Raw genomic sequence first — 14,700 nt, 5'->3', positions numbered from 1 at the left:
CATGTGAGCTTCCTCTGCTTTTTCATGTGCCCTTGCCTGTTTCTTGCACCGCAGTGTGCCAGGGATGGACATAAATGGCACACACTTTGGCTTGTGGAAAGAGTATGGTGAGTTTCATTTATAAGTATTTACTTACATCAAGTTGATAGAAAGTTGTGTTTGCTCAAACACATCATACATCCATTAGTTAAGTATAAATGCCTAATATGAACTTTTTTACTTGAATCGTGAACTAAATTTACTTGCGTCCAGAATCATGCATTCATTAATTAGGTATGAAAAAAGGATGTATAATTTGAATAACAACGAGAAAAAAAGTATGACGGGATTGATGTTCACTGGCAAAATGGACGGACGATGAAATTTGATCGTCCATTTAAACATAGCAACATGGGTCTTTAGTCATTATCATTATTTTATAATTATATTCTTGAAACTTGATACATCAACTCTCATAGGGAAAGTGACAGCATAGAATAAACTATAATATCAATTCTGGCAATTTCGAATTATTCCACATCTCTTTTGTCATTTCATTTCCTCCCCTATGTATACAAGTACCAGATACCAATTATTTAAATACAAAAAAATCTTGATTAAACAATTCATTATCTCACTCTTAATCACATTTAATAATGCACGGCTCATACACGTCCGTCACCCTTTTTTTATTCTCTCAAGCACATGTGATCATATCTAACTCTCGTGCAAACAAGTGAAATAACGTCAACTAATAAATAATTCTTAATACTCTTTTCATTTTAATTTAATTTGATAAGGATTTTTTTTTATTTAAAATTTTAAAATAAGTTAAGCATATGAGAATATCTTTTAATCTTGTTTTTAAAAAATAACGCAGCTCAAATAAATTAAAATTGTGTAAATGTTTTTTTGAAAAATAATGATTCTAATAGTACATTCTTTTTCGTCCTTAGATTTTTTTTAAGCTGAAGTACAAAAGTCATATTTCAATCCCAAAATACCCTCAATCGCAATAAATATTTCAATCCCCAAAATACCCTCAATCACATGAAGTGTGTACCAGTCATACCTATGGTCCTCTCGTAAATTCCCACAAAACTAAGTCTATAAAGTTACCTTGATATCAGTATTATAAAACCAAAAATCTCAGCTGTAATTAAGTGCAATCACACTCTACCACACACTCTCTATAGTATCTATAGTTGAGAGCAAGCTTTGTTAACAATGGCGGCTTCCATTGGAGCCTTAAAATCTTCACCTTCTTCCCACAATTGCATCAATGAGAGAAAAAATGATTCTACACGTGCAATATCCAGCAGAAATCTCTCATTTTCGTCTTCTCATCTCGCCGGAGACAAGTTGATGCCTGTATCGTCCTTACGTTCCCAAGGAGTACGATTCAATGTGAGAAGAAGTCCATTGATTGTGTCGCCTAAGGCTGTTTCTGATTCGCAGAATTCACAGACATGTCTGGACCCAGATGCTAGCAGGGTAAGTAAATTTCACTCAATTTTATCATAAGATTTGGGAATTTATATTATGCATTAGTATATAATCATTAGATAAAAATGTAGAACTTTTTTCTCTGATTAATTGATTAATTGAGGTGATTATTGGATTGTGACGGTTTGGAAAAGTAGATCCTCTTGTAAAAAAAAATGGAGTGGATTGCTTCAGAGTGAAGTATTTTGACTGGGTAGTTCTAGATCCGAGATCCTCTCACCTATTTTCCCTCTTTCTGATACATAATCACGTGCCTGTTTAAAAATGTGCTTGGATTACTTCATTTTGTTTAATATTTAACAAAATTCTTTGCTAACATTCTTCAAAGATTCATTATGCACATGATAGTCATTATTGATGATATGACTTGGAAAAGCTGTTAAAACTAGTAATATTTTCTGGAAAATGTAGTCATTGGATCTGACTATCTGAGCATGAGCAAAACGTTGCTGCACCCGCGTGTCGGATCCTTCAAAAATACACTACTTTTGGAGTACCAGACACGCACCCAAAGACGACTTCAGAGAGTCCAAATAACGTTTTCAGGCATAGCTAGTAGTGTGTGTCTCACCTTCTACTCCTTAGACTGAACAGTTTTTTATTTGTTATTAGTCATAATGGGCAGATTGCCATTTCAATATGTCAACCTTTCTATATTTTCATAAAAAGTATATCAATCTAGTTATATTGTAGTATTAAGTTAATTGTATTCACAAAGCCTTATTTGGTAATAGCTTGACAATGATTCACGTGTTCTTAGAAGTAAGTATTATGGTAACTTGTTTTTTTTTGATATGGAAACTTTTAGAAGCTGAATTTCTCTAAGTAAATACGGTGATCTGAACTTGAATTGTTTATGCAATGTAGAGTGTTTTGGGAATTATTCTTGGAGGTGGAGCTGGGACCCGACTTTATCCTCTAACTAAAAAAAGAGCAAAACCTGCGGTTCCACTTGGAGCAAATTATCGTCTGATTGACATTCCCGTAAGCAATTGCTTGAACAGTAACATATCCAAGATCTATGTTCTCACACAATTCAACTCTGCCTCTCTAAATCGCCACCTTTCACGGGCATATGCTAGCAATATGGGAGGATACAAAAACGAGGGCTTTGTGGAAGTTCTTGCTGCTCAACAAAGTCCGGAGAACCCCGATTGGTTCCAGGTAAATTCTCATTCCCGCTGCATAGAGTTCACATAAAACTACTGTTATTGTTATTAATTACGAGGATACAGATATCAACTTAATTGCTATGAAGCATACAATTAGCACTTAAACTACCTATATCTTTGTAAGCTTCTGAAGAGCTGTTTAGAAATGCATTATTTGAGTTGTAACTCGGGTGTCATTCGTGCATGACACCTTGAATTAAACTTCTATTTACGTTTTATTGCTGCTCTGAACTAGTTTACTTCACAAACTGGCATAATAAGTGTTGATGCTTGCTGTAGGGCACTGCCGACGCTGTCAGACAATATCTGTGGTTGTTTGAGGAGCATAATGTTCTTGAATACCTTATACTTGCTGGAGATCATCTGTATCGAATGGATTATGAAAAGTTTATTCAAGCCCACAGGGAAACAGATGCTGATATTACCGTTGCAGCACTGCCAATGGACGAGAAGCGTGCCACTGCATTCGGTCTCATGAAGATTGACGAAGAAGGACGCATTATTGAATTTGCAGAGAAACCGCAAGGAGAGCAATTGCAAGCAATGAAAGTATGACTATCATAGTCCTAATGATTTTCAGTTCAGAACTACTCAAGAAAGAATTTGTTAGCATGTGTTAATTCTTGTTTTGATGTATTTCAGGTGGATACTACCATTTTAGGTCTTGATGACAAGAGAGCTAAAGAAATGCCTTTTATCGCCAGTATGGGTATATATGTCATTAGCAAAGACGTGATGTTAAACCTACTTCGTGACAAGTTTCCTGGGGCCAATGATTTTGGTAGTGAAGTTATTCCTGGTGCAACTTCACTTGGGATGAGAGTATGTACTTTCTCTAGAACCTACACTTCATGTTACTTTTACTTATCATGAAAGTTGGAATATGAAATATACACATTTTGCTGTGTTCAATGCATAAAAGAAGTTGCATCTTCTGGCCTTTACTCTAGAGCAATAGGGTCTTACTGTCTCAAGTTCTTGAACTCTCTTCCAAATATGGTTATGGTTATGAAATGAGCTCTCTTTTGTCTTCTGCTTTCGTGTGTTGCCCCTCTCAAGTTTTTCTCTATTTTTCTTCTTCTTTTTGTTGCTTTGCTTGTTCTGGTCATCAATGTGGAAACTCAAAAAAGAATGATGCATCGCGCTCAATTTCTTTTTAAGATAATGGTCACTTGGTTAGTGTTCTTTCTAGAAGTCTTATGTATCTGTGTTCTCAGGTGCAAGCTTATTTATATGATGGGTACTGGGAAGATATTGGTACCATTGAAGCTTTCTACAATGCCAATTTGGGCATTACAAAAAAGCCGGTGCCAGATTTTAGGTAATTTTGCTGATCTCAAGGAGATTGTTCTCTATAGTTACCATGCTCTGTTATCCACTCACTTTGATTTGACACTAATATTGTTGTCTTCAATATATAATGAAGCTTTTACGACCGATCAGCCCCAATCTACACCCAACCTCGATATTTGCCACCATCAAAAATGCTTGATGCCGATGTCACAGATAGTGTCATTGGTGAAGGTTGTGTGATCAAGGTAACTATTTATTGTTTCAAGGCTCCTATATTTCTAAGTTGCATTCTTGATAGTAAATATGTGAGGCATATCTCTGACATGTTCAATAGTTTCTGTGACTTCATCTGAGGCATGCTTGCATTTTCTTCTCAGTTTGATTTTCCATCATGGTTGGAGAGGGCTAAATATTTTTGATGTTATAGATCTTGACTTATTAGAGACAATTGGTCTGAAATATAACATCTAAAAGTTGGCTCTTTGATTAAGTTGAGGCGCACAAAATTTAAAACTCACTTACTAATATTGGAGAATCGAAGTGGAGCCTTGGAGCAACGTTAAAGTTGTCTCTGTGTGCGTAGAGGGTAACAGGTCCGAGACGTGGAATCAACCTTTAATGCTTTGGGTAGGTTGTCTACATTATACCCTGGGTTTGGACCTTTTCTGGACCCTAAGTGAATGCGAGATGCTTTTCACCATTCTTTTTTTTCATTTTTCATCATACTGTGCTCCAGAAAATGCAGAAAAATATTATACCACTACATAGTTATTAACCAATATTCTGTTTGCAGAACTGTAAGATTCACCATTCTGTGGTTGGGCTCAGATCATGCATATCAGAGGGAGCAATTATAGAAGACTCACTTTTGATGGGGGCAGATTACTACGAGGTAATGCTAATAATTCTTAGATTACCAGAAAACATTTCTAAAACTAATATACACGGGAACATGAATTTAACATTCTTCGCTTATTACACTTGCTGTGCATATTGTTTACTGCAGAGCAACTTGCCTTAAGAGTCAAACTATACATGATAAAGAAAATACTGAGCTTGTGGTTTCCTTACTCTATTCACTTATTATAACGGACTCGCTTTCTGACCCATTATTGGTTCAGACTGATGCTGACAGGAAGCTGCTGGCTGCAAAGGGCAGTGTCCCAATTGGCATCGGCAAGAATTGTCACATTAAAAGAGCCATTATCGACAAGAATGCCCGTATAGGGGACAATGTGAAGGTTAAATTCCTTAAACTTTCACACTTCTGACTTATTGTCATTTAAACATGCAATGGATGTGTAATGTTTTTTCTCGATATCATGTATGCATATTCATAGCATTGGTTTAGTCATGTCATATGAATCTTTTCTTCATTATCTGGGCGATGTACAGTGATCATGAGTTCCTAATGAGTAATTTCTTTTGTCAGATCATTAACAAAGACAACGTTCAAGAAGCGGCTAGGGAAACAGATGGATACTTTATCAAGAGTGGGATTGTCACTGTCATCAAGGATGCTTTGATTCCAAGTGGAATCGTCATTTAAAGGAACGCGTTTTAACTTGGTTGCCCTCCAAGATTTTGGCTAAACAGCCATGAGGTACAAACGTGCCGAAGTTTTATTTTCCTGTGCTGTAGAAATCTAGTGTACATCTTGCTTTTATGATACTTCTCATTACCTGGTTGCTGTAAAAATTATTCGTCTAAAATAAAAATAAATCTACCATTACACCAAATCTGCTTTGATCTCACTTTTGCTTTAAGTTTACTTGTGTTTCATCTCTGTATGTTTATAGTGAAAAGGAATTATTTGTTCTTAACCAATTTTCATGAATTCGGATTAGTCAGGTTCCATTGTGGGTAAATGTATTGAATCATGTTTTAGAATATGAAATTGAAGAAAAACATCAGAAAACAGCTATCAAAATTCGAGTTTATGCACGTTGAAGAGAAAATTACTTGCTATATATGTAGAAGAAGATGAAAATAAGAAAACAACACTGTGTCTTTAAATTTAGCTAGAAGAAAAATGATCAATCAGAAACAAACATCTCAAAAGGAGATAAGCCATCAAAAGCTGGAACGATCGCGAGTCCTCTGTTGTTGCTAATGCTACTTCCACCAGCAAGTACATTAGCTATTGCTGCACCAGTACTCAATCTCTTAGCAGTTTTTGTATCTTTGAACTCCGCCTTTTCCTTGTCCTGTTCCGTTGTATCACAGAAGCCATCAAAGGATGGAGTAATAGTGAGTGCTTCGTTCTTGCCATTGTTGCTTTCACCAACACCTACATTATCTGTTGCTGAACCACCTTTAGTATCTGTTGAATTCGCGTTCTTCTTCTCTTTTGTTGGGAGAGGTGGCGATGGCAGCTTGACACCAAAGTAATCAGTACAAATAGTCCAATTTTGAAAGAGAGACATGTTTACAAGAGTGATTCTTGAAGATGGAAAAATAATGAAAGTAGTCATAAGGTATATATAGAGAAAGAAATTTGAGTTTTAACCAAATCTGGAATGAAATAGGAGTTGATTAAAAAAAAACGACTTTTAGTTGGAATTGGGAAAACGAGTAGCTTAATTCAATTCCTGCATGGAATAGGATTTGATTTCTAAGTTTTTTTTTTAAAAAAAATAATTTTTGTGAGATAGCACTTTACCTACGAGTAGTTGGGCTCCAACATGGGCATCGAATAGGAATGTCAAAAATGAGTTCAAATATCTGTCAAATTCGTCTAGAATTTTAAGAGTCGGACTCAAGATTTTTTCCTGATTTGAATTCAATCTTAACTCATTCAAGCCTTAACCAATCTTAAGAAAATGTTTAATTGAGCTCAATTTAATCTTTAATTTCAATCCGTTTTAACACTTTTTATTCGCAATGATGTAATGTATGTTCTTATATTAAAAATATGGATTACTATATATTTTATATATTTTAGAATTTATCTATGTGTTTGTACTTTTTTAAAAAAAAATTCTGTTGAAATTCAAATTGTGATTATAAAACTTAAATAATAATAATATATTAAAATTATTGAGATTAATCGGGTAAAATTGGGCGGGCCAAGATCCAAGTCCATTTGAGTCCAACTCATTTGTGAAAGTAAATTTTGACGAGTCAGGACCCAACACAATTTTTATTTCTATTTAATATCTATAATTTCAACTCAATCCACTCATTTAATATCTCTAGTATCGAACAATGGATGAGAAACCCAAAAAATGAAGTATGATGAGAGTAGAGAATTTTATGGTTAAGAGGTCCTAGTGGTAGTCATCCTCATCACTTTCTACAAAAAAAAATTATTTACTCAAAATGTTTATGTAATTCATACACAATTTGAGTTCAATTGTAAAGTTGCTTTGTTGTTTATCAACAAGTTTTCTCACGGATACCCTTATTTTAGGTGTTTTTCAATTTTTGCTCTCAAATATATGATAATATTAACTTTTTTATAGATCAATTATCTATGACCTAATTTTGTAAGTCATAAATTAATAATTTTTTTGCCTTGTCCGGTGCAAGTTTTATAGAAATAAGCTATATGGAGTATAAATTATGTATAGCTAACTCGTATATGGAGTATAAATTATGTATAGCTAACTCGTTCAACATATATTAGACAATGTTTTGTCATATACGGCATAAGCTCGATACAAATAAGTTATGTCTCTTATCTAACGCAATAACTTGTGGGTTCTATAGGAATAAAAGTTGCGTAAGATATACTTGAATTTTAAAAAAGATTTATTTGTCTACTAAATAAACGATAGTTATAACTAATTATTCTTTAACATAATCCTCTTATATGATCTGAACAATTCCTTGAAGCCGAGCATGAGCCTATATTTGCAAAAAAACTTATGAGTCAATCTATAATTTTCTTTTTATAAAAAAAATAATTAAAATCACAAACTTGAAATTTGAATTCTATTTTTCAATAGAATTAGAAATTTGAAATCTAAAATCAAGTGTCCAAGTTCTGCTCAAACATCATAAATAAACACAAACTCCAAACTAAAATTTCAATTTTGAACTCCAAATTGCATGGGTATATCTCAACAAAGAAATAGCCTTAACATATGTAATTAACATAAAATCTTTTATGAATAGCTATACTAAAATAACTAAATAAGCCTCGAGACTCCATACAAAACTTAGTTGAATCGAGAAACTCAACAGGCTACATTCACATGTGCAAGGGGTAGGAAGCTATAGTACCAATGAAAATACGGATGAACCCAATAACTTTTATCGAACCCAAATAACCCTTGTTTGGTTACTATTATGCAACCCCCCCAGGGGGTATAGGAGTGGGTGCAGCATAAAGAAAAGGTGCTCGAAAAACAACCAAACAAGAACTATTTCCCTTTCAACTATCCATGTATCAACTATACTCGTGTTCTTTGACAAGTAACGGGTACATTAAGCTAAGATTTATAAGGAAATTTACATGTTTCCTGCAGCGATCAACCAAAGAATACATTAGTAAACCCCATAACAACGTTATGTTTATCTTAACAAATAAGAAACTACAACTAATTTTAATTTTTTACTCCTCAGAACTGACCTGCTTGCTCGATGAAGAAGCTATCCACAAAAAGAAAAAAGAAAGGTACTCTTCATCACACATTTGAATCTGGATATCACAAAGCAATTCCAACATTTCACATGTTTTTAGCAAAGAACTCCTGGTCAAACTCGACCACCATGTTTAGAGCACATTTGTTTCCATTTGTCCTTGAGATCAGTTGGAGTGCGAGAATGATCAAACACATGATGACCAAAGTCTAGAATTTTTCTCCATGGGGTGTTTTTGTTTACTTTGGATGAGAATTTTTGAACTCCTTCCTGCAGCCACAACATGCATAATTAACTCAGGAACTCAGACATATCAGCAAATGAATCAGATAACTGCAAACATCAGCAACAAACCACTTTTCGCTGACACTGCACACAGAAAAACCAGTGGGTTGCTCAACCAATCTAGTATTTAGGCTTGTGAGACTTATATTGTCATCATTCATCACAAGAGCCTTCTGATCTTCATGAATCACTCAAAATTCTCCAGTGATGCCAACTGACACGAACAATATGAACCACTACACTGTGTGCATTTACAGGCGCATCAATGTTGTCTCAATACTTCGTAAATTTTAAAGCAAGCATGTGATAACGGATCTCCGTCTCAATGGAACTTTTCAATAACATATTTGTCCAAATAAATCATTATCATCCATGATACAAGAGAAAGGTTACTATTTAGGATTTTTTGTTTCCTTTGCTATAAGCAGACTTTTGTTCTCCTCCCTATACCTACTATACAAGTGCAGCACATTTTTTCGCAATGCAGGGGTAAACAAGGGGAAATTTCCTTACCCCAACCAAAAAAACAAACAAACAGCAAGTTTGGAAAGTGCAGAATTTTTTACAAGGTAGATACAAAATACAAACGGGAAGCTTGTAGGATGATACAAGGTTGCCCTTAACAGAGGGACGAGAAGGAATTATCAACATAAACTTTTTCATTTTTGCCCGTCCTATTGACTGTTTTATTTTGCAGTTTGTAATCTCCCTTTTTTCTTCTTTTATTTTTGAAGGTGGTGGTAAACCAGCTCGGGAAAATGGATAATTATTGCAATACGCAAGAATAACCACAAGAAATCACATATCTAAAGTTTTCTTATTCTTTCTCCATTACTTTCCCATACGTATTTTAGGCACCCTCATTTTACCTGAATTTTACAGGAAAAGAGGGATGAAGCACATAAAATTAAGTCATTCCGTGGCATTGAAGCCATTACAAGAAAGTCAGTGGTTAACACCTACACACGACAAGCCAAATCAATTGCAAAGTCTGTAAGATGTCAATGCTGCACAAAACATATGGCTTTTTAAGCATAAAGAACCTTAAAAATGTTAAGTTGAAAAAAGGAGACAGAAGTGAAGTTGCAAAAACTAAAACAAAAGAAAAAAGATGAAGACGAAATGGTGGTATGAGGATAGCATTATCAAAGTTCAGTCGATGAACTTAACCCAACTACCAAATCATTGTTAATCAAGTTAGTACCTAGTAAGTCTAAAAATATAGATGTCAGATCTTCCAACGTAAGGACACTATGTATCCTTGGCTCACACTACCGAAACAAACCTATACAGTAGATATTTCTGGAAATGTACCTCAATCATCTCTTCCTCTTCGTGACGCCATAATACTCTTTTACGTTTCCCGTTTGGAAGGATATCTAGTCTGCAGCAGAAAATAAAGTTGAAATTATTAGTTGTTGAAGAATAAATAGGATAATTTGCTCAAACTTGAAAGAAATTTCATAAGCTCACTTACAACGTGGAAGGCTTTTTAACTTGCACAAACATGACCGCTGCATTATCATTCTCAAGTAAGGAAGCTGATTTCCTAGTTAACATTCTTGGAGAGTCAGTCAGCATATGCTCATCTCTAACTTTGTTAATCTGTTTACCGCACTTACGTTGTGTTGAAAAACGCTTAGATTTTCTACATGTTAAATCCAAAGTTTCAGCTCTTCTTTTACCGTGCAAGTGCTGCTGCAACAAAGGATCTGTGTGTATGACAACTGCAGTAGTTTGATCAACCTTTGTCATCTGTTCTCCTGCAATTTTAGTGGAGTTTCTTTTTGGTTCTTCCAGAACAAGTTCATTCCCCAATATTTCCTCTTCAGCAACAGAAGAGTTACTTAAGAGGCCATCTTTGTGGTGGTCTTCAACACTTTTCTCTAGTTGGTCTTCACCAACTTCTAGTAGATCATTTACCTGAATGCCGTTTCCAGCTTCTAAAACTCTAAAATTGGTTGATGTTGCTTTAGAAGATGTACGAACACTAGGTTTACTACCACAATTAACAGCTGGGCCTGCAAGTATTTTCTGCCCAACCACCCATTGTTGATCACAATTGCTTTCTGGAACATCACTCTTCTTTTCTGGTAATGGCTCATCAGACCTTTCACATGTTGATTTGCTTAGTATTGATGGCACCTCTCTGACCTTGTCCATCATTTCCTTATCTATGAAAGCATCCAGAGCTTGTTTTTTTGACAAAACATACCCCTTTGCTTGATGAAATCTTGCAATTGATTGCCTATACAGACAATAGGGGCAGTAGAATTTTCCCAAATCATCAAATCTAGCTGGACAACCCATGCACCTTACATGAACTGCTATAGGACAACAACTATCAGCACAAACCAACACTTCTCCACCTTTATCACATTTTATACAAATTTCTTTCCATGACGGGCTCATTTATTCCAACACTTTTTTCTTTCTACCCCCTCAATATATTGTTTCCATAGGAATTAACACACAGTATCATCAGACACGCAGCACCTTGTTGATGTTTCTAGTACTTACTTAATAGATGATTCACAATAGCTACTGATGAATCAACCATCCAACCAGAGTCCACTTCAAATCAGGGTTTGCTTCAATCATAGACATGGAAAAACTCCATAAGTTACAGTACAGATCATCTTCCTCTCTACTTAGAGTTACACAATTAACATCAGACAAAGCATACAAATACGTAAGTATTGTCAAAGTAGTCATTAATTAACTTAAACTATAGCTCACTCTCTGATAATTAATGACCAATGGTATATAAAATTAGAGACTGCATTCTTTTTAAGTTTTAATATACTTAAACTATAGCTTAATCCTTGTAATGCAGCTTTCCCTTTAATTCTTCAGAAGCTCAAAATCCTAAATATGAAACCTATATTCTTCATAACAACTAAAGAATTCATATTTTCAGCTCGTTCAAAATAATAGTAACAAAGCAATGCCGATCTCAAGCTAGAACTAAAATTTACAGTGGAATTCAAATTAATTTATTTCAAACCATTACACTTAACAGTAAGAAATTGAAATACGTTCAATCTAATATGCTTCAATCAAAGTATCAACAATCAGACTGTTTTAAGTTTTTACCACAAAAATATCAATAATTTAAAATTCTTTAGGACAATTCAGAAAAATTTAACACATGTACGAATTAAGCCTCTCTTCATGCACGAACAGATTGAAACAACCTACAACTTGTAATCTACCAGTAAAAAGTGTCGGAATTTTCTCGACATAGAAATAATCAGCTAAAGCGAGTAAGCCGGAGAGAGAGTGAAGAGAACTTACCGGTGGTATCACCGGAGAAGAACCACCGTGAGGAATTCGTCGAGCCCACTGTTACTGCAGATCGCTCAATTCAAATGGGCTTAAGATGACATTAACTGACTCAATTCAAATTAAAGTTGGTAGGCCGAAATTTGGGCCAGAATTCGGTATTCTTTTGGTACCTTTGGGCCGTGAGAGCCCAATTACGTAGAAAATGGGCAAAGTGCACGTATATCCGATTTTGAGATTACCATTTAAATCATAAGTATTATGTATACAAATTTATAAACTTAACCCGAAACATCTGGTGTACGCGATTGAAGTATAAATATTTGTCTGTCAAGTTCAGCTTGTTAAGGCCAAACTCCCAACCATTGTAGCCGAAGATAGGCTTGCCAAGACTAAACGCGTTGAGATTCTAGACATGTATATCTAAAACTGAAGTAATTTTCACCCCTTAATTTATACTTAATTTTCATATTTAAAATTTAAGATTCACTTTTTCAATATTGTAATAATAATAATTTTAATACTAAAAGCTTTTATCTTATTATGATTAAGTTTTTTAATACTATAATTGTGTTCTACATGACACCGTACAAATAAAACTACGGAGTGAAATTTCTTCGAAATGATAAGAGGTGACTACTTTTAGCTAGCTTGTACAATTCTACTTAATGTAATAATTTTCAAGCTTATAACAAAGACATCACTTTCTTTTTTTCCTTTTATTTATTAAGTGGACTCTTTCAAACATGTGTGAAGATGAACGTATAAATGATCGGGAAAATTGTATATAATAGCAAACTAATAACCTAAAATAAATGGAATAGCTAGGGTTTGATTTAATTGTGCTCCATAGCAAACGTTAGCTAAAATTTGCCAGCGTCTCTCTCCCAGAAATCTCGCTCGCCACTCTCCATTCTCGCTCGCCTCTCTCGCTTTATACACAGAAGTGTATAATTCTGTTTCTGTTTTGTATAAAGTGAGAGAAAATTGTATATACACATGCAAAATATATATCTTCGTGTTATACACTTAATTATACAATTTACAAACATTGTACTTCAAATATTGCAGAGAAAAAGGTGAACGAATTATACAATTGCGAATTATACAATTGTAGTGAAATACAATTTTCTCTAGCTTTATACAACAGAAGTGTATATATTGTGTTTCTGTTTTTGTATAAAGCGAGAGAAAAACATATATCTTCTTGCTATACACTTAATATTGCAGCGAAATAATTATTCAATTGTGCATTATACAATTGCAGTGAAATAGGATAGCGAATTATACAATTGCAGCGAAATAGGCCAGCGAATTATACAATTTAGGCCAGCGAATTATACACTTGTATATGTATAGCGAATTGTACAGTTTTATGTTTGCTATGGAGCACAATTATGCAGAGTTTGCTATAACATACAAATATGAATTTTTTGTTTGCTATATGTGAAAGTTGTCCTAAATGATCTATATCTTTCGGGCCCAGCCCAAGAAAATTAAGCAGGAAATATGTGGATCATTTGATCTGCCGACTTTTTTTTCGTAGTAGTCTTTAATTCACTTTCTTCATAAAAATAAATTCATAAGTCATAAGGTTATACTTTCGTATTATAATATCACGCAAGTTATATTCAAATATGACTTTACTATTAAAAAAATTATGTTTTACTAGTACAAATTCAATTGCTAAAAGATAAAAATTAAAAATCAGACGATTTTTTAAAAAAAAACATATGATTTTATGAGAATATATACCTTTCCTCAAAGTCTTGTTAACTTTTACAAAGCCAGCTTTCAATTACCTTTGCATGTGCTGTAAATTTCCACAACAATAGTTACAAGGAAAAATTAAAGGTCTTTTGCTTAAACAACAAGTTCTTGTATAATATTATTGGTAGTGACATGACATGACCCCTCATCTATCGTGAATAATGCCAATCAATCTTTAATTTTGATACACAAAATTATTTTAATTATTATATTAATGAGATGTACCAAATTAATAGAAATAGTCAATAAATGAATATGTACATCAGGTTCAAACGTACATCATGTTCTTAAATAAGATTTAATAGTCAGTTATGGTTAGAATATCATTTGAATCTCTTATGTCAACATATATATATATATATACCTTATTCGATTAGTTTATATATTTACTTTTTAAAATTATTAAATAAAAAAGTAATATTTTTAAATTCGATAGAAATTATTAATTTTATTTAAATTATTTAAAATATTATTTACTTGATTAACTTAACTTAAACACATCTCGATCTTGCAATACGAGTGAGAATGTGAGATATAACCTTAAATTCTCGCAAAGTTTAGGGTTCCTTTCAACACTTCTCTTGATTACTTATTCAAAGTTCATGTTCTTACAAAAGTTTGAGAGCCCTTACTATATCATGTGATAAATTAGTAATGTATGTAAGTTTAGTTAGGCATATAAAAGAGTATTTTTTAAGACGATCAATAAATAATTCGCACATATTTTTAAAATTATTTAATGAAAATTTTGTTTCCGCCACTTAACATTTGAGTTTGATCTTCTGAAGGTTATGATGCTTTGTTATTTCTGATCCATCAATAA

At 33.7% G+C, this 14,700-nt stretch overlaps 2 protein-coding genes across 3 annotated transcripts; one reads left to right on the top strand and one right to left on the bottom strand.

Moving 5' to 3' along the window:
- Positions 1-1,122: 1,122 nt before the first annotated feature.
- On the top strand, positions 1,123-5,704 carry LOC107025921 (glucose-1-phosphate adenylyltransferase small subunit, chloroplastic/amyloplastic). Its single transcript, XM_015226708.2, has 9 exons — positions 1,123-1,473; positions 2,353-2,649; positions 2,937-3,206; positions 3,300-3,479; positions 3,875-3,978; positions 4,084-4,195; positions 4,744-4,842; positions 5,072-5,191; positions 5,383-5,704. The coding sequence occupies exons 1-9, from the start codon at positions 1,207-1,209 to the stop codon at positions 5,497-5,499; spliced, it is 1,566 nt and encodes a 521-aa protein (XP_015082194.1). The 5' UTR covers positions 1,123-1,206; the 3' UTR covers positions 5,500-5,704.
- Positions 5,705-8,010: 2,306 nt separating this feature from the next.
- Positions 8,011-12,220, bottom strand: LOC107024302. Of its 2 annotated transcripts, none has more exons than XM_015225260.2 (5): positions 12,120-12,220; positions 10,300-11,413; positions 10,137-10,206; positions 8,527-8,807; positions 8,011-8,416 (listed from the first exon to the last, which is right to left on the bottom strand). In XM_015225260.2, exons 2-4 carry the CDS (start codon positions 11,232-11,234, stop codon positions 8,652-8,654), a joined length of 1,161 nt encoding a protein of 386 aa, XP_015080746.1. In that variant the 5' UTR covers positions 11,235-11,413; positions 12,120-12,220; the 3' UTR covers positions 8,011-8,416; positions 8,527-8,651. The 2 variants fall into 2 exon arrangements, with proteins under 2 accessions (XP_015080746.1, XP_027774545.1); XM_027918744.1 differs by lacking the exon at positions 8,011-8,416 and adding an exon at positions 8,892-9,063 and having other exon boundaries at positions 8,666-8,807.
- Between the last annotated feature and the right edge of the window lie 2,480 nt (positions 12,221-14,700).

This window comes from Solanum pennellii, chromosome 7, assembly GCF_001406875.1.
Source record: "Solanum pennellii chromosome 7, SPENNV200".
Classification (NCBI taxonomy): domain Eukaryota; kingdom Viridiplantae; phylum Streptophyta; class Magnoliopsida; order Solanales; family Solanaceae; genus Solanum; species Solanum pennellii.
The sequence above is the reverse complement of the archived record's forward strand: the minus strand, read 5'-3'. Positions and strand labels throughout refer to the sequence as shown.

Coding starts and splice junctions, on each gene's coding strand:
- LOC107025921 (XM_015226708.2), top strand. CDS start 1,207: ATGGCGGCTTCCATTGGAGCCTTAAAATCTTCACCTTCTTCCCACAAT. Junction 2,650..2,936: donor AGAACCCCGATTGGTTCCAG/GTAAATTCTCAT, acceptor TGCTTGCTGTAG/GGCACTGCCGACGCTGTCAG. Junction 4,196..4,743: donor GTGAAGGTTGTGTGATCAAG/GTAACTATTTAT, acceptor TTCTGTTTGCAG/AACTGTAAGATTCACCATTC.
- LOC107024302 (XM_015225260.2), bottom strand. CDS start 11,234: ATGAGCCCGTCATGGAAAGAAATTTGTATAAAATGTGATAAAGGTGGA. Junction 10,207..10,299: donor GTTAAAAAGCCTTCCACGTT/GTAAGTGAGCTT, acceptor TTTCTGCTGCAG/ACTAGATATCCTTCCAAACG. Junction 8,808..10,136: donor AAGAGGAAGAGATGATTGAG/GTACATTTCCAG, acceptor TTGTGGCTGCAG/GAAGGAGTTCAAAAATTCTC.